The 26,969-nt window shown below is 32.7% G+C and overlaps 1 protein-coding gene and 1 long non-coding RNA gene across 3 annotated transcripts; both read right to left on the minus strand.

Moving 5' to 3' along the window:
• Window positions 1-81: 81 nt before the first annotated feature.
• LOC134683293 (putative transmembrane protein DDB_G0267530) lies at window positions 82-15,807 on the minus strand. Of its 2 annotated transcripts, none has more exons than XM_063542488.1 (4): window positions 15,646-15,807; window positions 4,646-4,905; window positions 3,077-3,199; window positions 82-1,361 (listed from the first exon to the last, which is right to left on the minus strand). In XM_063542488.1, exons 1-4 carry the CDS (start codon window positions 15,659-15,661, stop codon window positions 1,197-1,199), a joined length of 564 nt encoding a protein of 187 aa, XP_063398558.1. In that variant the 5' UTR covers window positions 15,662-15,807; the 3' UTR covers window positions 82-1,196. The 2 variants fall into 2 exon arrangements, with proteins under 2 accessions (XP_063398558.1, XP_063398560.1); XM_063542490.1 differs by lacking the exon at window positions 15,646-15,807 and adding an exon at window positions 7,122-7,221.
• A 2,789-nt stretch (window positions 15,808-18,596) lies between these two features.
• Window positions 18,597-26,716, minus strand: LOC134684171 (uncharacterized). The gene is made up of 3 exons (XR_010101189.1): window positions 26,608-26,716; window positions 22,749-22,882; window positions 18,597-19,272 (listed from the first exon to the last, which is right to left on the minus strand). It is a non-coding gene; the product is annotated as an uncharacterized LOC134684171 (long non-coding RNA).
• Between the last annotated feature and the right edge of the window lie 253 nt (window positions 26,717-26,969).

Raw genomic sequence — 26,969 nt, forward strand, 5'->3', positions numbered from 1 at the left:
ATACTGTTACAAGATGAACCTACAACATGCACTACAATGTAGAAGTCGTCAATTTTAATTAAAAGAATAATAGAAGATAGCTGTTGTTAATACTTTTTTTTTATTTTAAAAAATGATGAAGAGACAGTAACAATATCAACATTCTTTAAAAGTTATATTATAAAAATATGCGTAACTCTATATAAATCATTGGTGAAATAATTACAGTGTTTCGACTTTCATTTGAGATGGGGCAGACCCGCTTGCAAAAATTTACCCTAGAAAATACAATTCCAAAAACAAATTTTGAAATATATAAACTGAAAAAAATATTTGCCCATACTATATATGTTCAATTATCCAGTCTCTGGGTGGAATACTTTCCATTCCCCCGATTAAAAACTATTTTATTCTTTATTTAGATTAGTATTATTTTTGTTTTTATATAATATTGGGTTCAACTTGTCTCAAAGTGGAAGCGTTGTCGTTCCTTGATACTTCTTAAATGATTTTGTTATTTTATATTGCATTATAGATACAGGTAAACCAATAAATTCTATGAAAAACAAACAAAAGCTTATTACACAGCTCACTTGAATCCATGACTTAAATAAAATTGTTAACATTCTTAAAAAAAATCAAGTTAATAATGGTAAAACCAAAGATCATTTTGGTTTGGTTTTCAAAATAATCACCTATCAAAACCAACTTAAACAAATCTACGACAATCTGAATAATATAATACAAAACACTATAAAAATAAGACAATGCGGAACTGTTTCGAGTAAAATTAAAAATCTTTATATATTGGATCAAATGTTAATAAACAAGTAACCACTGTTCCATTTTTCTCAAAAGATTAGGTGTGAAAAATCCAATCAAAACTTAACAAAACGGAGAAATTTAAATATTGATGGAGGCAAAAATTAACAACCACAAATACTAACATTGTACCTTAATAATTAACTTTCAGTGGAATTTAAGCGAATGTATTTATGTATCGATTTAAACAGTATAAATTGTTATAGGTCACATTTGAACTGATTATAATGCCTATATAATGCTTATCTTACAGTACGAAATGTTCTTTTAAGAAAATATGTACTAGATGACTGTAATGGCATGTTTTATTGTGAATACATAATTGTCTATTTAACAAAATGTCACGTGGCACTTAAGAACTTTGATATTGAATGTGAAAGTCGAATATAACGTCATTAGTAGCCACTGTTGTAGTACGACGAATACACAACCACTCGTACCACAATAACTATGACGTAACAAATTATTCCCGTCACAAACGCAGCAATGACAAAATTTCTGGCATTTCTAGCTTTTGTTTCTGCGAAGGCATAATCGCCGTCGTTCGCTGCTCTGTTTGCCTACAACAAAAATAACATATAGGATAAAATTTGACAAAAGTTTGGTCAACGAAAATAACATAAACGATGAAATTTAGCAAAAATTTGGTCCACAAAAATAGAATATATGATAACGTTTAGCGTAGATTAGTTATATTAAGTCGACGAAAAACGAAATCTTATGTTCAACAAGCATTCTGTGTATATCGCATGGCAATGCACAGTCCCCTATCGGTTAAAAGTTAAATGGACTGGAAACACTTGATATAAACTATATTTTTTATAACAAAAATCAAGCCAATGTTCTCAAGCATGACGAATAAAATTGTGGAAAACTTTAAAGGAATTTTCTAAGTCCAAGGACCATAACTCTGCACCAAATCATCAGACCGAAACAAAATTCGAAATTGGTCTGTCACTTGTCATGATAAAACTGTATACCAATTATAAATTTCTCCAAGCATGACCAATAAATTGTAAAAAGATGATTATTTATCCAAGGACCATAACCCTGCACAAAATCATCAAAACGGAACAAAATTTGAACTTGAATTGTTAACTTGTCCTAATAAAACAATGTAGCAAATATTTAACCAGTGTTTTCAAACATGAAGAAAAAAAGTTGAAAACTGATTTGCCGGACGAACGGAGTACAAACTTAAGTACTCTTCAACTTCGATGGTAGGAGATTCGTAAAAGTTAGAATAGATTAAGTGAACGAAAATAACGTATTCTATAAAGGTTGGTTTAGATTTAGTGAACGAAAATAACGTATTCTATAAAGGTTGGTATAGATTTAGTGAATGAAAATAATGTATTCTATAAAATTTAGAAATGATTTAATGATCAAAAATAACATATTCTATAAAGGTTAGCGAAGATTTAGTCAACAAAAAAAACGTATACGAGAAACATGAGAAAGGTAAGCTTAGAACTAGTCACCGAAAACAACATATACGAGAAACATGAGAAAGGTAAGCTTAGAACTAGTCAACGAAAACAACATATACGAGAAACATGAGATAGGTAAGCTTAAAATTAGTCAACGAAAATTACATATACGGTAAAGGTTAGCATAGATTTAGTCAAGGAAATTTGACATGACTCTTTTTGGTTGCACGGAGGTATTCGTGTATGGTTAAGAAATTGTTGTCACATGTTTTGATCCCTTCGGTTTTTACTACCATACATGGTAAAATACTTTGTCCCATATCACCCACTTATCTTTTCATATAAGACTTCAACGGCTCGTACAAGGTCATTTACCAAAATTAAGTCAGATTCGAGATTGCTTTTCTTTTTATATGAAATATGAGGCTAAATGATATATATATATGAGGTAAAAGTAATATTGATCCTAGCCGTGATCATCAGTTTCACAGATGTCGCATAAAAGTCCTTTACACTGCTATTTTTAAACTGATTTAGTATATTATCTTCCCTCATACATAGAGCCGTATCAGATAATACAACAGACAATAAAAAGACATAAAAATCAGAAATATAAACATAAAATTAAATAACAATTAATATGACATAAAAGAGATTTTAAGAAAATTCTAAACAAAAGTCCATTATCAAATCAAAATGAAAATCTCAAACACATTAAACGAGTGAAAAATAATTGTACTATTTCTGACTTATACAGACATACCGGTGTGTATATAGTGGCTATTTTAGTGTATGTGTATAGAAGATATAAGAAAATGTGGTATGAATGCTAATTAAATACTTACATCGTTTGCCGCTATAAGTGCACATATTCCAATGGGCCAAAAGCATAAACATGCAAAAATGGCGGGAATCAAATAATTAGTTGGTCTTACATGAACGACCATTTGCTGTGGTTGGTTTGTAACCTGAAGAATAAATGTTAAAACTATATTCAAATATCATTACATTTCATCAGTATCACATAATTTTAATACTCAATACAAATTAGAGGTAAAGTTAAAAGATTAGTTACTGACAAATAATCATTTTGGGAGGCATACATGGAGATCTCTCCCACTTAAAAACGACAGAGTTTTATTTCTGTTATTTCCATAAAACGTGTGTTTTGACTGTTGTATCTGTTTGGTAGAGTTTTTACCAGTTACTTTGTATATTTACAATGTGATGTTTTATGCAAGTTTTTATATATTGCCCGCGAGTATTGTAGAGGTTTAGTATGTTGTCTGCATGTGTGTGCCTGTTGCCCTTGAAAACACAGAGTCACATAAGTCTCGATCTAGTCCATAAATCAATATTACTCAGATATTGTAATGTTATTATATTCATTGTACGGGTTTTGTGACATATAATATTGTATATAATATACTATCTGGATAACACTCATTTCTGTTTTGCCTGTACCTACTTTGGTGGAAATGCACTTGCTATCTGAATAACTCTGTTGTGTATGTAGATATATGAAGACGTGGTATAAGTCTCAATGAGACAACTCGCCATACAAATAACAATTTATGAAGGTAAACCATTATAGGTCAATGTACGGCCTTCAACACAGAACCGAACAACAAGCTATATAGGGTCCCAAAATTATTAGTCTAAAACCATTCAAACGGGAAACCCAACTGCCTAATAAATGCTTACTTTGGTGATTGACGGGATTAGTTCACTTAGTAAATGCAGTAGATTCTTAGTAAGTAGTAAGCGGTTGAGATAAGGAAGTAATTCTTAATGTCAGTCTGGTTGGACATTGCTTTGTATCATTGAGTTCCCAGGTTTGAGTTCCGAAGGAGACACAGTGATTATGTAATGAATATCATGCTCAACGGTGACAATTAACGTCCATCAATACAAAAAACCTGGTGAGAAGAATTACCTAGTAACCTAGGGTACTGTTGTCGTATATCATCATTATCTTAACATTACTATAGAGATAGGGAAATGTGATTGTATTGCTTCTCTTAGCTACATGTATATGTAGTATATATAGGTACTTATGCTAGCCTTAGCAGTTGGGCCAAAGTACTTATTTAGTTCAGTCGGTAGAGCTGAAAAGAATGAAGAGCATGCACGAGAAGAAAAAAAAGAAAGCTTAAATATACAAAATTTAAATCAATATACAAGGTTTAGATCTCTGCTAGTTTTTCGTATTATTTGATTTAGGTGTTTAGGACCTTTGACGACCCAACAGTTTATATGTCTATATCATGTACGATATGACAAGTGGGCGTTACTGCAGACGGACGTTCACTTAATCTTACCTCAGATAATTGATATCCTGAGCGCGCCAAGAAATGGTCTTATCCGAGCTGTTATGAAAATGGTTCTATTACATACCACTGACTAATACTTACTATAACAGTTGATTGTTGTTGTTGTTGTTGCATGCCGTAACCTTGTGGAGAACTGTAACCTTGAGGGGGACCATATCCTTGTTGTGGTTGGCCATAACCTTTTGGTGGCTCGCCGTAACCCTGTGGTGGCTGACCGTATCCTTGCTGTGGCTGTCCATAGCCTTGTGGTGGTTGCGTTACAGGTTGACCATATCCTTGACCGGGTGGATAAGGTTGTCCATAATTCTGTTGTGGGTTGTCCGGATAAGGTGGAGGTTGGCCTGAAATAAAAGAAAAACTTGTATACAGTGCATACATTTTATCTACCAAATAGAATTCGCACTAAGTTTGTTAAAATTTAATGTTTTCTTATCTTTTTTTTATGTTATCAAAAGAAAGAAATTTTATTTTAATTATGAAATGTTTTATATTCGATTATGGACCAACAGTCAGATTGTCATGGTTTTATTTGATTATGGACCAACAGTCAGATTGTCATGGTTTTATTTGATTATGGCCTAACAGTCAGATTGTCATGGTTTTATTTGATGATCCAATCAAATTATGCTGTCAGCCTTAAAGCAAACAAACGTTTCAGAATAATAAATACATGTAAATGTCTCTCTATGAGCAAAAGCAGTTTGTTTGCAGCTGAATCAATTTAGCCCTGCATTATCAAAAAAATAGGGGGGGGGGGGGGGGGTAAAATAATCTTTTAAAGTTACATTACACTATTAGGAAAAAAGGACCAAAATATACAAACACAATAGTCACAGGCACTTGACTTAAATCACAGCTGCTATTCAGTGCTAACTGGGAAATCCCTTAAGACGAGACTAAAGTTTAGACTCCTAAATACGAAACAACTGTACATCAGTACACTTAACACCCCTAAATGCATCTTGCACTTAGATCATAGTAGACATCTCTTCATATGTAGCTACATATTTGATATATCACAGCACTAGATCATGATGTTCGTAAATACATAATTATGTGTACATCTAGTTACTGACACACCCAAAATAAGTAGAGATTTCAAAAATTCTTTAGTTAAAATAAAATGTAAATATATTTTACACTTGACAATCGGTATATTATGTAATTTTACATTTGTATAAATTAGGAAATTCCAGTTCATTTTAAGATAACACATTGACTGTGCACGATTAATAGGAGTTTATAATCAATACTTCCTCTTTCTAATAAATTTTTTGTAGTTAAAGGCTCTTATAGAAATCTAATCAATATGAATTTGCTTGAACAAATCTATTAACAGAGGAATGTTGGACTATTTAATTTGTTACTGAATATGTTGGTGTTTATCATCCTGATACAAGGTTCGAAAAATTAGGGTTCTATATTGATCTTTATTATAGTGCTATACGAACGATGCTAGATGAGATTTAAAAAAATTGAGAATGGAAATGGGGAATGTGTCAAAGACAACAACCCGACCATAGAACAGACAACAACAGACGTTCACCAATAGGTCTTCAATGCAGCGAGAAACTCCCGCACCCAGAGGCGTCCTTCAGCTGGCCCCTAAACAAATATATGTACTAGGCCAGTGATAGTGAACGCCATACTAAACTCCAAATTATACACAAGAAACTAAAATTAAAAATCATACAAAAAAAAACAAAGACCTTGAGATACTTCGACCAGGAATTACGCAATTCATACATATCGGTCAAAACATGTGCATGGATAGGTTGATCTTTCAAAGTATCAATATCAACAGGCAGCAATAGTTCAACCATTTTCGATAGAAAACTATAATTTGTTGGTAAAACTATAAAATCTATGCTAAACCTATGATTGTTTACATATTACATATTGTGACTTGGTTGGAGAGATGTCTCATTGGCACTCATGTAACATTTTCTTACTTCTATAAATGATTTTCAATATTTACCCTTAAATTATCACACCTTATTTTAATCGCAGTTGTCTGTCCATCGTTAAAAAAACAAACTTTTAGCGATTTAAAAAGAGACTATGGATTTATATGTATAATAGTTTTTTTCTTAAACTGGCAATGGGTACCTTTTATCACGAATCAGGCAAGTCTAGTAACAAAGGTTGTTTTTTTTGAGATAGCGACAATTTAAAAGATCATTTGTACCTATATTTTAATTGAATTGATTTTTTAGTAAATTTTTTTAATCATAATGAATCATACTTCAATTGAAGTTGATCTCATTACACTAAACACTTCATACTAAAGTATATAACATCCTGTATAACTCGTAATTTACATTATTTATTTGTTTATTGTGTATTTTCACTTAGAAAAAAAAATAATATTTAATCAATGCCTGATATGAATGTATCGTGCCTGACAAGGGCCCATGATTGGTCATGTACGACATCTAGTCGTTGACAAAGAACCCACATTACAAAAACTAAACCACAAAACACACAATTTTTCCGATACGTAGATATTTCAGTATCAATAAAATAGAAAGCAGCTCGTTTAACATATTTTCCTTACCTTGCCCTTTTTCCATCTGATCAGATCAAAGTGTTTTTTTCTAAATGGTCATAAATATATGATACAAATGAGGATTGTTATTGATATATTTATAACTATGTCACGTGAAATTTTTATGACGCATTACACGATCATAAGCGAATACATTTCAAAATAGTACAAACATATTTGAAATATAACTGTATCATGTGCATTTTATTAAACAAAGATAAATAATAATAAATATTCAAGTTATAATAAAGATTAGATAATCCGTCTGATTACAGGTTAATTTGAAAATCGACTTTAGAACATGTTGTAGTCAAAAAATTATTTAACTTGACTTAGAATGAAAGTCATGCAGTGATTGATGAAGCCGACTGTACATAATGTAGTAGCGTTCGAAAAAAATGTCTGGGATATGTACTGTTTCCTTCATATGAGGTTCTGTTGTACTGTATTCAATACATAATTATGTCGGCGTTTTGCATTTCCGCCGATTTTTTCTTTCATTTGCGCCGATTATTATTTTCATTTGCGCCGATTTTTTTACAGGTAAATTACAGGTAAATACAGGTGAATAGATATATTAAGAGGATGTGGTATTAGTGCTAATGAGATAGCTCTTCTTCCCAGTCTTTGAAGGCCTACTAGATACATACCCAGACTTTTTCCTTGTCGTACCCGTAAGTTCCTAAGCCTCAGTCTTTCGGTCAACTATCACCTGTTTATGTTCTTTCTGTGTTTTGACAATAGTTTCCCCATTTGAATCCGTTGTGACTCTGGCTTTACATGATTTAATGGTACATTGGTAAGATATATTATTTTTCAGGACACTGACCTTTCGATATGAATTGCCGTCGATGATTAAAGAATTGACTCCTCGGGTCGTTTAAGTGAACAATATGTCCATCGTGTAACAACAAAGTTCCAGAACAATATGAATAAAAATAAACTTAAAATGGTTAACTTTTATAAATAGTTACTTGGATGGAGAATTGTCTCATTAGCACTCATACCACATCTTCTGGCCTATATCTATTAAACATATTAAGTGAAAACGTTTATAACCAGATTTACCAATGTACCTTCAATGTATAGTACATATAAAAGTATAATTTATTTTATACCTGTAAATCCAATTAGGAGAAATTATAAAATCGGCGCAAATGAAAAAATTAAATCGGCGCAAATGAAAGAATGAACATTTTCAAAATCGGCGCAAATGTCATACGCCCAATTATGTTTGATTAACAAGGTTTATAAAAGTCTTTGCATGTGGTCTCATAATGGCATGATCGCTTCGATTGCGGATATCTAGAACCTAGTCGAGCGTCTGCATCGAGTGCTGAAGGTTGTGTCAATTCATAACTGGGTGTAACATAACGAATGTGTCTGTTACCTCCCTATCATGCAACCAATCAATACGAACGTGTCATTCCATTTGAATGCATACATGTATAAAATTATATGCAAGTCGCTAACAAGTTATTTAAAAATATATTGTTAAATTTAACACAGAAAATAATAATGAATATCATGCACGCTACATATAATTTATTGAAAACATGTATATAAAAAATTATATATCAATTCGCCTTCAAATGAATAGGCGACACTGTGGGGGTATTATCAAGTTGAATCAATGGTATATGAGCTGTCCTAAATTTGATAAATTTTAATATTAAAGCTTGATATCAATGTGTAAACATGATGTACATTTGTACCTTTAAAAGTGGTTTGAATATAAAAACAGATGTGGAGATAAAAACAGGTAAACTAAAATATGATGACATTTAATTTCTCACTATTAAAGACGTTTTTTGTAAGAAATGGTTATGCATAGACTTGCTGACACACAATCAACTGCCGTGTATTCTTTTTCAAATAATATAAAACCATAAACATTCAATTAAAATAATAAAACCAGGACGAGTGTACCCGAAAGATAACTGGAAGCAACGGAATTTAAGACGGATTCTATTTTTTTTCGACTTTAATATTAATATAATTAAGAATGGAAATTGGGAATGTGTCAAGAGACAACAAACCAACTAATAAGCAGACAACAACCAACAAATGGAAGTTTTAAACGACCTTGACTGGCTACACAGCCCTTGCGCGGTCGGTGAGACAACAACCGAATGCCACCAAGGTGTCTTCAATGCAGCGAGAAACTCTCTTTTCATATTTTCTAAATAAATAACTGAAACTTTAAGTTAATATTCTAAAAAAACACTATAATTTAAGGATGAAAAAAGTATGAAATTTCGTCTTGTTTTGTCGGATCAATACATGTTGTACCTCTAATCATTTGAAGGCTGAAATTCATACATCTTGTACCTCTAATCATTTGAAGGCTGACATTTCATTGGCTGGTGTAATGATTGCATGTTTTTACTTGAACAATTTTCAGATTCTATAAAGCAAAGCTTTTAAAACTGGATCTATATATTTTAATCAGAATACCTCAGTTCACAGGGATAGTCCAAATGCCTCGCCATGCATCCCTGGCGACCACCGTACAGAATCGATATATTGGCGAGTTGTTCTCCTCATGAACAATAATCTACTATTTATATTGAACGTAGAGCTAACAACAATCAATCAATAAATAATTCCAACTAATACTAAAACTAGTTAGCTAAAAACCGAAGATTTTTGTAGAATTTGAGACTTACTTAACTACAGTATCTATAATTTGTGTGTGATTTTGTTGCTTATTGCAAGTTTAGTTTAATGTAACAACTGCACTAATTTGTATGCGAAATATTAATGCGCAGTATCTCCTATTCAAATAAATGACCAAAAATATGACGTGATTCTTTATTCTTTGATGGATGCACAAACCCGTTGCGTCACGTGTCTTACGTTTGTTGGAATCTTGAATTACATCACAACGTTGGGCTATGGCATTCTAGTTAAACTATATAAACTGATTTGAAGTAGTCCCCGATAGCCCCTGCACTAAATAAATGTAGACACACATATGCATGTAAGATGAACTATGAAATTCTTATCTTGATTCAGAATGAATGAAATCACAACTAAAGCTTTAATTGACTGAATTAAAGTCATATTACATGACCGCTACTCTGAAATCTGAATGACAATAATAGCCATTATATAACGCCTATTTAAGTATCTTTAGTCTGCCAGAAATATTCGTTACTATCATTAGATCTTATACTCATTCTATAAAAATTATTTTAATTCAAAACATAACCAGCTATAAATGAGGGCCCTCATGGGGTTTTTGATTATGTGATTACTTGGCCGTTTTTTTAATGATTATTTGATTATTAAGCCAAATATTTCATGATTATTTGATTACCTAGGACTGTATTTTTAGTTTATGATTATTTGATTACTAAAGATAAGCAAATATTTAATGATTATGTGATTATATTGGCAAAAAATGGTGATTATAAGATTACTAGGACCCCCCCCCCCCCCCCCCCATGAGGGGCCTCATAAATGTATATACAGTGGATAAATGACATTTCGTTTCTGGTTTCAATGAAAAACTGCGATTTTACATTAAATGATATTCCAAATTGCATTCAAAGGAACATTTATGATATACATGTATTTGTCACCTCGGGTTTAAAAAAAGGTACCAAAACGATATTCTCAATGATTATAAGCCGAAAACCAACTGACAAGTAATGCTATGACAAGAAACGTAAATTTAAACCATGAAGACAACAACAAAAAATTCACGAAACACAACATAGAAAACCAAAGTCTTGGCAACCGGAGACACATGAAAAAACAAGGGTTGTGCATGTCTGCTTGAATAATAAGAAACTTTATCAATTGAACGTTTTAAATGTGGAAAGACTTGATCAAATATCTTAAAGAATTTAGATCAAGGTCACATGAGACCGTGCCCACCATCCCCGTAGTGACTCGTGGTTGCATTAGAAACCTGAATATAATTGAAACTGAATATTAGCGGTTTGAGATGTAACTCAATCGTTAGTCGGGCTCATTTATCAATAATTAAAAATTATCAATGATTTATTGTCTCTGATGATATGTTAACAGTAATTCAATAATAATTATTTAGTACATTTCCCAGTCTGAGAGTGGAGAACGTAACATAAAAATATTTTTAATTTGCTGATATCATTATCCTCCTTCCTTCATTTTTGACTTCTGAAAATGCGAATGATCAGATGATTTTATGCTCAATAATCAGCAAGAAGGGGGATAAAAGAGGGACAGGGTCTTCTCACTCTACCGGATAACATGCGAGCAACGCCTAATTTGAGCAAGGTTTATGTTCGAACACATGTAAGATTCTACACATGTTAAGAATATCCTTTAATCAATTATCCTTATATAAATTAAAAAAACAAACAAATTGCTTCTACATTTTACTTTGTGAGGTCAGATTACTGATTTTGGACTACATTATCAACGATGCAAGATATGAACGTAGATAACTATTTTAAATAATACCATTGATAAACAAATAGTTAAGTCATACAGGTATGTTACTTGTTACCCATTCTTTATCTTCCTCGTCTGGCAGGTCAAAGCTTTCAAAACGTTTATCATAATACACCCTTACATAAGGAGCATTCTTAGTGATTAAGATTAAAATAACAATTTTCTTGCTTTTGCAAGCATGCTAAAAAGTCCGATGGCCCTTTTTCATATATAAACGTGTTGTTTTCATTTTTCACAGCACTTGGTCTATACCTATGCTGGTGGGCTATCAGTCCCCGAGGGTTACTATCATCAGCTCAGTAGTTATGCATACTTCGATACTGAAATGATTTATAACAATCATTTCTAAAAATTGTACGTTAATAAAGGAGTAGGTCCGGTAAGGACTCATTTTGGCCTCAAATTTCAGTTTCATTTGACGAAATATTTTGACCACTGTTTACACACTTAAGTGTCTATTTCACTTGATTCAATTAATTTATGTGACAGATTTTAACTGATTAAGTCATTAAAAACGATACGAATGAAGCTCAAATATGAAAAATCTCTCAAATATGCAAAAAAAAACGTCACTTTTCAGATAGTTTTTGGCAAAAATGAAAGTGGCCGCATCCGTGTTCATCCACAACCTTTATATATGTTATGTATTATCATAAAATACAACTTACATTGCAATATTATGGATGAACACGAATGCGGCCACTTTCGTTTTACACGTAAACCGTCTTAAATTTAACTAAAATGATAGAATTTTGAAGATTTCAGTAATTTAGCATGACTTACTGGTGCTACAACCCGATATATGTGCATTGTATTGCCAAAAACAGCCCATATTTATGGAGCAGAAGCATTCAACTGTCCAAAAAAAACAACTAAAAGTTTACATTTTAACAATTTTGTAAAACTGTTATATTTTGGGGCCAAAAAGGGGCCTTAACGAACCTACTCCTTTTGAAGTTTTAAATAACCTCAGGTTTGAACTCATGTAGATTTTGCTATTTTGTTTGGTTAGTGTCATATATATATAGCTCCTCTATTGTTTCCCTTCTATATATTTCCAGAAAAGCGCTTCTGACGCATTAAAGTCATAAAACGTGTTGTTTTGATATTTTTCAATCAAAATTTCTGACTAAATAAAAAAAGAAATGCTTCTTCTTTTTACTTTGATGGATTACTGATTTTGGCCTACAGTACTAGTATTATCAATGTAAGTTATCTGGGGATATGAACGTTAGTTTAAACATATTTGTTTAGAGTGGATTGGGAAACAAGTTTTGCAACTTATATTAATCCCTTTCCACTTTGCGGAAAGTTAATATTAAAGTCGTACAGGTCTGTTACTTGTTACCCAGTCTTTATTAACTTCCTCGTCTGGCAGTTCAAAGCTTTCAAAACGTTTATCTTAACCTGTAGACACGAAGCATTCTTAGTGATTAAGATTTTCCTTGTAAAAGATCATGCTAAAATGTCTGATGACCCTTTCTCTTGTATTTCTTCGTCAACCCACAATAGAAACACTCATTCTTAAATGTTTGTGAAGTTCTTAAGAGCATAAATATTGCTCTCTCTTGCTATATTGATATGAAGCCTAAATAAAGATAGTCAAATGATTATGTTATGCCAACTTAGGGGCATTGTGTTTTCGTTCTGTGTGTCCGTTCATCCGTTCGTCCCGCTTCAGGATAACGTTTTTGGTAAAGGTAGTTTTTATTGAGACTTGACATCCTATCAATTTGAAACTTTCAACACGTGTTCCCTCTGATATAATCTTTCTAATTTATATGCCAAATTAGAGTGAAAACAAGTTTAATTTACTTTTTATATTTATCAAAAAGGACCTAATGAAGGCTTTCATTCTGGAAATATTTGAGGTACGTGTACGAATTAAAAGTTCCTTCATAACATAAGTTCATAATGATAGAAGTGTTCTGTATTTTTATTGCACTGGATCAAATTCCTTACACAAAAGAATATAGATTATGATATGTGTTCAAACACGAACAGACATAATATGGTATTGTTTATAAAAAAAAGTTTTCAATGTAACTTCTGTCAGGTAGAACAAATATATTTGACAGAGATAGGTTAAGGAAGTAACTAAAAATTTGAACACACAAAATGTGTTTGACATTAACGAATGAAAATTACCTTAATTTTCCTTATATACGAAGCATATAACTAAACATATATATATTGTTATATAAATATGTTCGTTATAAATAACGGTTGTTATATGTATATTAACAGTCTGGTATTAGTATCATTCCGGAATCGGAAAGGGTTGTTCTCTTTTTCTTGTCAATGAGGGTGGCAGGCGTTATTTTCATTTGAGTGCAAAATATTATAACAAAAACTATCTTATTCGTTATCATATGCGTCATTAATATCCAAAGTCCTCCAAGGATACAGAAATATATGGCCTTTTAAAGATTATATGACGATCAATATTATTAATAAATTACAAGATATAATGGGGCTAATTTTCTCATTTTAATAGTAACTACACGATAACATTCTTTGCAATTTGTCAACCTGGTAGAATTTGAATATAAAGAAGAAAACCAAAACCGGATTTAAGATACATGTAATATATGGTGTGACCTCATTTAAGGATAGCACTTCCTCCTTTATAAACGTTAATACGTTTGAAGGGTTCGGTTTTTGCGGTATTTCCTCAATTTGTTGTTAGATTTTTCGAAAGAACAGCCTTAAATCTAAATAAAAAAATTTTATTCATGTATCAACTTTTTCGGTATTTCCATGGTGGTTAGCCTGAGAATATCCTATTAGAATCGTTTTGTTCTTAGAGTCAAAGTCAAATAATTTTAAATACAGATATGAAAGCGAAAATCTGGATTGCCATCAAACAGTATCGTTGATTTTAATCATGATATATGTAATATAAACTTTTATATTGAAGACAAAAAATATTAAAAATAAATAAACGAAATCTTTTTGTTATTGCAATGGTGTTTGAAAGAGTGCAAAGCTTAGACAGTTATCAGTGTTAAAATGAAGATAGCATATGTTTTGAAATATTAAACATAATACATATAATGAATTATAAACTGCGTTGGATAGAAATTGTTCAAGTGCACGTGCACGTATGTCTCTTTGACACATTCCCCATTTCCATTCTCAATTTTATTTTCGTACAAATTTTTCAAATCGAAAAAGTTTAACAGATGTATTGATATTGATATGCGCTAGGTCGATTTCTATCCGACGCAGCTCAATTATAATAGCATGGCATTACACTCGAATGAAATATTCCATTTAATCCTGCAATCTAGTTGTTTGTGTGGACAGTGTATATAGAGCTCGAGGACAAGAGCCGATATACCCTTTGAACAAAAACGAAAATCGGGACACTCTGGGACAGTAATTTATTTATTCCCTTGTAGAACCCTTAAAAATGATAACGTGAATTTAGTGCACACATCCAATGTGAAGATCCCGAATAATTCTATATAATATGTGTAAAATAAACTTTTCAAGTCAGTCAATGGATATCTAATTCTGTACGTTCACCAATGCTTATAATGCGATATTTACTGACCTAACAATCATTACAATTCATAGGTCAGAGGTCTGAAAGATTATAAAAAGAAGGTCGAATATCTGAAATTTTCTAATATATTAAAGACATTGTTTAAGCTAGTTCTATGTGCCATTATTAATGTTAATTTTTACTGGAATGTCGTTGTTTTCCCTTTGTGAAATGAAATCAATGGTGATTTACTGTTATCTTGGTCAAAAAGGTCACGTAGACTAGAGAATAAAAACAAATAATCCTTTTCGCTAATTTTCAACACTGATTTGACAATGACAATTATTTGATATGCATGTGTCCAATGTTAAAATATGTTATTGTAAAACAAAACTTGCAAAACTTGTTCGTGATTCTTTTAATAATTATATTTTTCTTATCTTGTAATGTTGTAATATTTGACATGGAGTAAGAAATATGAATATGAAAATGACATCGATTTGTTTAAAATATGTTGACACACTAAAACAACAATAACATGATTGAATTTCATCAATAATCAATATGATATATATTATGTTTTTTACATTGCCTTACCTTGTCCTTTTTCCATCTTTTATTTATGAAAATATTTCCGAGACTGTATATTTCAAAATAGTGTGTTTACCTGTGTAATATACTATCAGGTAAATACTCTGACGAACTGTGAAGATAACGGAATTGATTTGTGAGGAGCGTCAATTAGATTTACACATGTGTTTTAGAATATTGACAATAATAAAAGTGTTTTAATAGTGCATCGACAACCATAAAAAAAACTGTGTTTGTCCTTCCGATAATGTATATATGAGGGTCTGGAGTAAAGTGGCGGAGGGGTCGCTTTATTCTGCATTCTTTGATTTTGAAGTCTTTCTTTTTTTTCGAACTGTCTTTCTAGAATATTGAAAATAATAAAAGTGTTTTAGCGTATTGACAACCATAAAACAGGATGTCTGTTCTTCCGATAATGTATGTATGAGGGTCTAAAGTGGGGGAGGTCGATTAACAATTGTGCATTCTTTAATTTTTATTGTCATTTTTTTCGCATTATTCTTTATTCTTTATAGTATAACACTATTTGTTCTAGTCTATTTTTGCCCTTCTTTCTAGTCCGTCTGATTTTTGTCCATTTTTCCTTATATTTTGCTCATTGTTCTCCAACCTGTAAACATTATCAACACCCTCATATATAAATGTTTTTTCCTGTTTCTTTTAAGGTCAAATAAGGTCATGAATTTCTTAGTTAGTAAATCAGTTGTGTCATCTTATTGCCTCGTTCACACGTACATTTAATTCGAATTGAATTCTAATCGAATTCGCTAATCGCGTTCACACACTCTTCTTTTTTTTTTTTTTAATTCGAATTGATTCGAATTGGCCAATTCGCATCAGAAATAGTACGTTTTTCTTAATACGAATAAAAAGTTAACGTCGTTGGGACAGTAATACCAATTTGACGCGCATCGTAATTCGAATTAGAATTGACGTCAGGACGTAAAACTTTTCGAATGCGAATTAAACTAAATAAATTCGAATTAGTTAATGCGAATCGAATTCGAATAACATGTGAACTCAGCATAACTCTGATGACTTGACATTATTTATTTGTGTGATCCATGAATCTAAATATTTTCCCCACTTCAAAATGTTCTATTGAATGATATTTTGTAACTTAAAGTAACTTTATGCAGACAATTGTGGACTATAGGGATCACAATCCAAATTCAGAGCTGTATCATGCTTGAATGTTGTGTCCATACTTGCTCCAACTGTTCAGGGTTCGACCTCTTCTGTCGTATAAAGCTGCGCCCGGCGGAACACCTGGGTTGAAGTCATAAAACTTTGCTCAGTGCAAAAACCTTACTCAAAACTTACGGTCATAAAACTTTTGAGTCAGTTTTTTGTACTCAAACTCCAAAATCAACCAATCAAAATGCTGGATTTCATGTTTCGAGCATGATTTTTGTGCTCCGAGCACTGAGCAAAGTTCTATACCTTCAAGCCCGGGTTACCACATATCCCTATAAAAATATCATATGATTCCACATTATATCTTGGTGAAACAACAACAATGTATATCTTCCGACTGAGATAAAAAATGTCAACTTGCAAATTTTTCCTAGACAGTACTTTTCAAAAAACTGAAAAGTATATGTTTACTTGTTCTTTTTGCCTACAACTCGTTTAACGATCCCATGAGTCATAGGACTTAATTTGCTCTTTGTTTAAGGCCGTATGGTGAAATTCTGAGCCATTTTGATCATTTTTGAAAGTTTTCTCATTAGAAATCATACCACACGACTGAAGTGAAGATATTGTAAAACATTTTAAAAACATTTAAGAATGACATTATGTACTTAGGTAAGCTAAGCAGCCTAAGGTAAATGTTAAGAAATTAAGAAACTAAAATTGATACCTTAAGCTGGTAGAGCATCAATAAAGGATAAAGATAAGCTAAAAATATTGATAGGTCATGGACCTCCTTTTCGAGATATTTGAGATTTATATATATATATATAAATATGGCGGGAAAAGGCTGACTCGGACTTCTACCTTATATTTGCATTGGTATTATTTGGGTCTCAAAACAAAAGAAAGAAAATCAAGAATCTTCTAAAATTTTGGTAAATGACCTTTCATAAGCTATTAAGTCTTATATGAAAAAATAAATGGGTGTTAAGGGGCAAAATATTTTACATTCTAATGCAATTTGGATGTAACAACTTTTTTCATTGGATAAAAGTTACCGTCAAATCCACAGTTGACCAGGCGTAACTAAGGAGGGACCAGCCATTTTGAATTCATGAATCAACAAATGTTCGATTACTACTATATAATCAAAAATAAAACAACACCTACCTCGAATTCGCCGTTTTAATGTAATTTTATCCGAATTTGAAGCGTACAGGTAACGTAATAACGTCCAGTTTGTAAGTTTTCATTTGATTGACGTCACGTTTAGCCATGACGTCTTTGTGCCAAAATCATTCATGAAATTTCGCGGATTTTTTTTAATTTTACATAATTAGACTTTTTTTAAGTTTTATCGTATTTTTTCTTTTTGCTATGCATTAGAATCGGAATAACAGTACTGTAGTTGAAGAGTTGCCACCGTCAATTTTGATTTGACGGTCGCAAATCTCCGTTTTACTGTCTCCGCTACGCGTCGCCAGTAAAACTGCATTTGCGACCGTCAAATCTACAATTGACGGTGGCTACTCTTCAACTACAGTACTGTTATTCCTTAATTGTATTGCATGGAAAAACACCAAGGAGTCCGTACATTTTATACAAATTGTAAAACCTGACCTTAGTACTTCCTAAAGGACTAGAGGCAAAACCAACCATGATTATTATTTGGGCATTGACATTATTACCTAAAAAAAATACTTAAAAATAATTTCAGACAATCTGAATGACATGAAAAAACTGTTCATTTAAACAGACAACAGATGTGAACTGATTCTTTATATCAAATGCAATTTATTTATTAACAAGTAACTTCTAGAACCACAGATCACTTTAATAATATAACATGTTTTGTACAATTATTACACTTTTTCTAAAGAACAGATATGAAGAAATTTAAAACACAGGCATCTTTAACTATTTAATGAACAGAAGAAAATCGGCCAATCCATTTTATATGTCGGATCAAAAGGCGAAACATCTCAACCTTACATTTTAGCTAACGCTCGATAATTAGCGTTCGGTTGAATATTTAAACAAATTGTATTTATATATGAGGTTAAACAGTATAAACTATTTATGAATACCACATTTGAACTTATTCTAATATATCTTTCGGGGCGAAATGCTAAAAAAAAACTTATTTATATAAGGACGTCAAAGTAAAGAAAATTGTCTTGAAGACCAGATTATAATGACATGTATGAATGATGGCATCTTCAACCAAAATTAAAATCATTCCAGAGATTATCGCGTATATAGACCACTGTATAGAGGAATGTCTGTCTGCTTTTTACAAAATGGCACGTGGTACTTTCGTCATCAGTTACCATGGGGAACATTACTGCTGTCTGACTCTATCTGGGAAGCTTTTGCTATAATAAATATGATTATACCAATTATTCCAAACACAAACGCAGCAATGACACAATTTCTGGCAGTTCTAGCTTTGGAATCTGCGAAGACATAATCGCCGGCGTCCGCTGCTTTGTTTGCCTACAACGAAAATTAAAATAAAAAACTAAGTATGATAAGGCATGATACGGGTTATGTTCTTCTCAATTATATACAAATATATCATGCTAACAAGGGGTATTTGCCAAAAATACCGGTTGAGAGGTACAAATTTCCAGAGCCGTTAGAAACCGGTATTTTTGGCAAATACCCCTTGTAAGCATGATATAATTGTTTAATTCCACCGAATGTTCCACCTCAGAAGGTTTATTATAATCAGGTATCATATGAAATTTCTACTTGAATGTATACTGTTTGTATACACTGCACAGCTGTGCTATTTGCGCAGTCAAATTGCATTGACTGTATAATCACTTCTTATCATTTTTTTTAATGTACAGTCACTGACTTTATATATATATCTCCCTTTTTATGATCATAAGCTGGTTCTCGGCTGACTACTACACGTTGTTCATCAGTTTCAGTGAAGCGTGATACAAGTGGATTCCAGTTTTATGTGACCGGTTGACAATTCGTTTTCGTTGAGTTTTAATTATGACGTCATTCCCGGAATTGTTACGTCATTCGCTCCAAATTCAATAATGGTGCGTTTTATCCTTTTAAATATTTCATCTGGAATCCGATATATTTAGAATTACCATGAATTTTTCATATTAGAATAGAAATGATTCATTGAGTTATTTTTAGACATGGTATTCCCCATCTGCCATGATATTTGCTAGGGCATTTCCCATCTGCCATGGTTTTGCTAGCAAATACCACGGCACATGGAATTCCATAATCATGAAAAGTACCCCGGCAGAGAAAAGAAAGTCCAATATATAGAAATTGGTGAATAATACCATGTTTCTCATCCAATCAAAATACAGCATTATTACATAAGGTGGAATTATACATATAATTTATGATGGTATGATACAATAACCCTAATGGAAGGGATTATGCTTGATATTTTTATGAAGAGGACAATCTTCAAGAAGTTAAATTGAGGTTTGGAGATGCCATGTCAGTAACTGCTATTAGTCCTTTGTTAATTTATGTATCATTGTCATTTTTTTTTATCGTCCTGAACATGCATGAAATATTTGCCACTGGACGTTAAGCAACCACCAATGCATGAACTATTTGCCACTGGACGTTAAGCAACCAACAATGCATGAACTATTTGCCACTGGACGTTAAGCAACCAAAAATCAGTCAATCATTTATTTTAAGTTTCTTGGGTAACCTATTCTGACATCGGGACTTCTTTTAAACCGAGATTAACTGTGCGTATTGCTTGTTTGTTTCTACATTGGCTAGAGTATAGGGGAGGGTTGAGATATAAAAAAAAAAATATTTTTAACCAAGTCAGTAGCCTCTGGTCTTTGTTAGTCTATTTATGTTTTTTAATTCATTTTAATTTATTGATATATTTCGGAATTATAAGTATAACGTCCATTGTCGATAAACTAGTACATATTTTTAGAGACAGCTGAATCAAGCCTCAAAGTTTAGAATTTTCTCGCTATATTAAAGACCAACTGGTGACCTTCTGCTGTTTTCTGCTCTTTGATCGGGTTGTTGTCTCTTTGACACCATCCCCATTGTTTATAATAGTGACAAAATCTTAGAAATACGTTATCATACACACTATAAACATCTTTACAACCAAATTAGATGCCTACCTTTCATATTATTTATGTATGTGCCTGTCTCAAGTCAGGAGCCTGTAAGTCAGTGGTTGTCGTTTGTTTAAGTGTTACATATTTGTTTTTCGTTTGTTTTCTCGCTTGAATTGTTTTACATTGTCATATCAGGGACTTTTATAGCTGACTATGCGGTATGGGCTTTGCTCATCGTTGAAGGACGTACGGTGACCTATAGGTATTAATATCTGCGTCATTTTGGTCTCTTGTGGACAGTTGTCTCATTGGCAATCATACCATTTTTTCTTCTTTTTTTATATATTTTAGACATATAATATACTGTTATCCTTTTTAGAATAAAAATATATTCCATAATGTAAAACTAATATTTAGATAATAAAAGCTGTTTTCATATTATACTAAAAATTTCAAATACTAAGAATCCATGTCAATCCACAAACCAAGAAACCTGTATTTGCTATCGTATTTTACAATGGTATTTCCTCGTTTCAAGTAAAAACTAGATCGAGGGGATAATTATAATATACGAAACAGGTTGGCGTAGATAATGTCATGGTGAATTGAAAAAAAAAATATAAACTTCAATTTATTGTCTCTCAGTCGTTTGCAATTTCTTATTTCACGCCTGGTAAACTAACTTATCTCAACCAACCAAAGTGGTTGAAACGGGGGGAAAAATTCTGGCACTTTTCTGGTTCAAAATATCCAAAATAAACACAGGGTAGGTCGTCTTTTCGTCAATTTACTAAAAGTCAGTGAGGTTTTTTTTGTAAAATAGGAGAATTTCATGCCATAGATAATTTTATTAACACAGGTATATGTGCTCCTGGCTGAAATGGACTTCATATATTGTATTAGCAACTATTTTGTTTGTTCTGTCGTGTTGTAAATATTGTACATAATTCCTTTGTCTTCTCTATACCTATGTAATATGGTTTATTGAGAATAAAGTTATATAATTAGGATATGTCTCATGTATAATACGGACCAATAGAATTTAAAATGACATCGGAATGACTTTTCTCCAGTAGTCTAATGTCGCCAGTACAGTCAGTTATTAACAAAATGACACCGGAATGACTTTTCTCCAGTAGTCTAATGTCGCCAGTACAGTCACTTATTAACAAAATGACATCGGACTGACTTTTCTCCAGTAGTCTAATGTCGCCAGTACAGTCAGTTATTAACAAAATGACATCGGAATGACTTTTCACCAGTAGTCTAATGTCGCCAGTACAGTCACTTATTAACAAAATGACATCGGAATGACTTTTCTCCCGTAGTCTAATGTCGCCAGTAAAGTCAGTTATTAACAAAATGACATCGGAATGACTTTTCTCCAGTAGTCTAATGTCGCCAGTACAGTCACTTATTAACAAAATGACATCGGACTGACTTTTCTCCAGTAGTCTAATGTCGCCAGTACAGTCAGTTATTAACAAAATGACATCGGAATGACTTTTCTCCAGTAGTCTAATGTCGCCAGTACAGTCACTTATTAACAAAATGACATCGGAATGACTTTTCTCCCGTAGTCTAATGTCGCCAGTACAGTCAGTTATTAACAAAATGACATCGGAATGACTTTTCTCCAGTAGTCTAATGTCGCCAGTACAGTCAGTTATTAACAAAATGACATCGGAATGACTTTTCTCCAGTAGTCTAATGTCGCCAGTACAGTCAGTTATTAACAAAATGACATCGGAATGACTTTTCTCCAGTAGTCTAATGTCGCCAGTACAGTCAGTTATTAACAAAATGACAGTGAGTGCGATCATCTTTATAGCTACCATATATACACAAAAAAGGTTCGTTCCCCTATTCACGGATATAGTTATAAATACTTACATCGTTTGCCGAAATAAGTGCACATATGCCAATGGGCCAAAAGCAACAGCATGCCAAAACGGCAGGAAAACACCAATTGGTTGGTCTTTTACCTTCAACGACCATTGCTTGGTGGTGGTTTCAAACTTTGTAACCTGAAGAATAAATGTTAAAAAGTAAAATAAAATAAAACAGCAAAGGCAAATTTAAAACGACCTTCATAAAATTGCCAAATAAAAAGCTCCACAAAAATTTAACGAATGAAAAACAAGTCTCATATTCCTGACCTTGTACAGGCATTTCCTTATGTAAACAATGTTTGATTATCTTAAAAATGGTTTCAGAACTTGCTTCACATCTCACTTGTATGACATTTATAGAGAATTCAATTTTGTAGACGTCAACAATTAGTGAACTAAACAAGCAGACATTAACGGTAAAACGTCAAAATATTTGGGTGCAGCAATAAACATAGTAACGCAATCTCAATAACCAATAAAGCAAATAACTGATTCATCAAAGAAACACAAAATACACACAATGTAGCATATAAAGACAAAGTTGACAAGCAGTATTGTTAAGTATGCCGTATATTATCACTGAACTACATGTAGTACACATTTTTGTTTAGGGGTCAGCTAAACCACGGTTCCGGGTGATAGATTTTCTCGCTGTATTGAGGACCCATTGGTGACCTTTGGCTGTTATCTGCTCTTTTGTCGGGTCTGACACATTCCCCATTTCCACTTTCAATTTTAAGCAATATGAACCAATACTTCAACATTGACCATAGCATTGACGGGAAGTGTAAATACCAAGCCACGACATATTCATGTAATGAAAAGTCGACTAAACAATAACGGTTAAAAACTTTAAAAGGAAAAAACCAGGAAAATGTTACAAGTGATAAATGCCTCGTTCACACGTACATCTAATTCGAATCAATGCGAATCGATTTCGCAAATCGCATTAACACACTCTTCTTTTTTAATTCGAATTCATTCGAATTGGCTGATTCGAATTATCAAATTCTCATTAGAAATATGCTTTGATTAATACGAATTAAAAGCTAACGTCGTTTGGACAGTAGAGCGAATTTGACGCACATTCCAATTCGAATTCGAATTGACGTTAGAACGTGAAACGTTTCGAATGCGACGTAAACTAGCTCGAACTAGTTAATGTGATTAGAATTCGAATAACGCGTGATCTCTGCATAAGGTGGCCCAATCCAAAAAAAAATCCCCCACTGAATTTTTTTTCACTTTCATGTATGTATAAATGATGCATAGTTCACACGTACATTTAATTCGAAATAATTACATTAGATGTAGGTTTCATTATAATACGTTATTCTGATTGGCTAACATGTTATTCCGTAAACAATTGCATCAGACAATAACATTTATCATGCATGATGACACGAGGTCCCACAAAAAAGTGCACAGGTGAATTAAATAAAACCGGATAAAAATCGTGTTTTCATGATTTTAGCTAAAAAAATGTAATTATAAGTATTGAATACTTCTTTTTGAAACTTTATAGGGTTGTAAAAGCGTTGACCGTGCGTACATTTTTAGAATGAAGCGCTTCCGCGCTTCATACAAAATGTACTTCGGTCAACGCTTTTACCACCCAATAAATTTACAAAAAGAAGCATTCAATTCTTAATTGAATTCGAATGCGAATCGAGTTTGGACGAAAAACGTTTCGAATGCGAATTAAACTAATTCGAATTAGTTAGTGCGACACGAATTCCGTGTGATCGCAAAATACCTCCTCGAAAACCATAACTCCTTCTCCCAACAAACCACTCTGCTCTTTTGTCGGGTCTGACACATTCCCCATTTCCACTTTCAATTGATCGGTGAATGAAACGGCAAACTAAAATGTATCTTTATTTGACATAGACACCTCTATGAGGGGCTTCAATAAGGGTACATGTTTGAATAGCAAGTATAATATAGCGGATAAACAGAAACGGAAAATTCGCGTTTTGAATAAAGGATATTTCAGGATTTGTTATTTGCACTTCTGTGAGCTATCGTACGACAAAGTACAAATTATACACGGCCATGTCTAGGATAAATGGGCGTGAAGAGAATTGTCTCCTGTTCTGCACTATAAGAACTATTGCGACAACTCTTTGAGGGGTCTGTTGGTGGCCTGTTGCAAGGCACAATGTCTGTTGATGTGTAATCTTCCTGAACATGCATGCAATATTTGTTACTGGACAATCGATATTCGATGAAAGAAAAACATTTTGTCTCTGTCTATGTCAAGCGCTGCCATTCAAATGGATTTAGGTGCATGATTTTTTTTATTTGTTGTTAGTAGCTTTGAACTAGTTGTCAGTAACTGCGAGAACTCTTAGATCTGTACTTCGTGTCTTTTTATTGTTGGTATATACAAGTACCCGGCCCCGTCCACTCTGTCCAATCCTTTCTATCTAATCTGTGCAGTCCCCCATTTGCCAAGTAAGTCAAATGATGGACTGGAGCTGTGCCGGCGGGGATTAATTTCCCTGGTACCGCCACGGAAGCCGGATTGGTTCAGGCCAGATGAACGAAAAGCAAATGGGAACCCCCCCCCCCTTTTTTTAATTCATTGCTTCATTATTATTTTTACTTTTTTTTTATACTTTATACTCGCTTGTATATTCTTTGGTTACTTTACAAAATTACTCTTTTTCTTGCGCCCACCGGAAGCGTTGAGTATTGGTCAAGTTTGACAGATCAACGTAGAATGTAGATGTAGATGTAGATGTATACTATTTGTATTTGTATATCTGATTGTTTTACATTGTCAATTCGGGGCCTTTTATAGCTGACTATGCGGTATGGGGTTTGCTCAGTGTTAAATGTCGTACAGTGGCATAGAGGATTGGTTTCTGTGTCATTTGGTCTCTTATGGAGAGTTGTCCCATATGCGATCATACCACATCTTTTTTTTTATATTCAGTATTTGTCAATCCGGGACATTTGTAGCTGATTATGCAGTATGAGTTTTGCTCATTGTCGAAGACCTAAAGCTGTTCTAGAGTTGTTAATTTCTTTGTCATATGTTATATTTTGTGTAAGTTGTCTCATTGGCAATCATACCAACATCTTTTTTTTATACATGTATTTAGTATTGTTAAATTTTGAACAGTGAGTTATATAATATCATTTTGTGTAAAGAAATGGACTGTCATCAATTCTTAGCTATTAAAAAATGCTTGATTTATAAATAAATACAAATGTACTATGAATTCTTTCAACAATTGGATCAATTTGGGTGAAATGTTTATAAAGTTTAAGTCTATTGTAGAGCCTTCGAATTCTGTTGTAGAATGTTCGCCATACTGATAGTGATCCAGTGGCAGCGTTAAATAACTTCATAAATCTTTATATTCTTGGAAGATAAAAGACCTGGATGCTTCAAACTTTGAATATAGATGCATTATGTTATAAAGTTTTCGTCTGTCGTATGCCCTTTGTTCTTGGCCTCATTTTCATGGTTCAGCGACTACTTGAATTATTTAATGCAAAATTTTCTTGATTATCGCAAAAACAAGAACAAACACAATTACATAAATCGCAATAATTGAACTCGCATTTTTTTTTTATTCTTTCAGAAATCTCAATAACTAAACTCAATGACATCATAGATACCAGGAATGGAATTGTGTATTTGCGTTAGACGTACGTTTCGTTTATAATCAGTAACGCTCTAATAAAAGGACAAATTAAGTACAAAGTTGAAGAGCATTGATTGAGGACAAAAATTCCTAAAATTTTGCCAAATTCATCAAGGTTATCTATTCCTGAGAATGCATGCATTAATTTTTGAATTTAAAGTAAACTAAATATCTGAATAACACTGGTTTGGCTGTACTCACCTTGGTAGAGAGACACTTTCTATCAGAATATCACTGATACGTATGTGCTTACTTTCATGACTTTGGAACCGTCGCCCATACATGTATGACGTCGACAATATACAGCGGTAACTCAAGACGTAGCTGATCCCGCGGTTTGTTCGGGGAACCAAAGTAATACGTCAAGTACAAAATGAAAGATTATAATAAAATTATATAGATTTTTTGTTCAGCTTAGCATTTTCAGTAATTTACTGTTAAGAGTACTAGTAAACGCAGCTAGGCAGCAACCATTTGATTTTCTGGGGGGGGAGGGGGCTATGGTTTTTTTTGGAAAAAAAAGTTTGTTTCCAGGTTTTGGTGAAAAAAAATATTTGTTTTGG

Source organism: Mytilus trossulus, chromosome 9, assembly GCF_036588685.1.
Source record: "Mytilus trossulus isolate FHL-02 chromosome 9, PNRI_Mtr1.1.1.hap1, whole genome shotgun sequence".
In the NCBI taxonomy this organism is placed as follows: Eukaryota; Metazoa; Mollusca; class Bivalvia; order Mytilida; family Mytilidae; genus Mytilus; species Mytilus trossulus.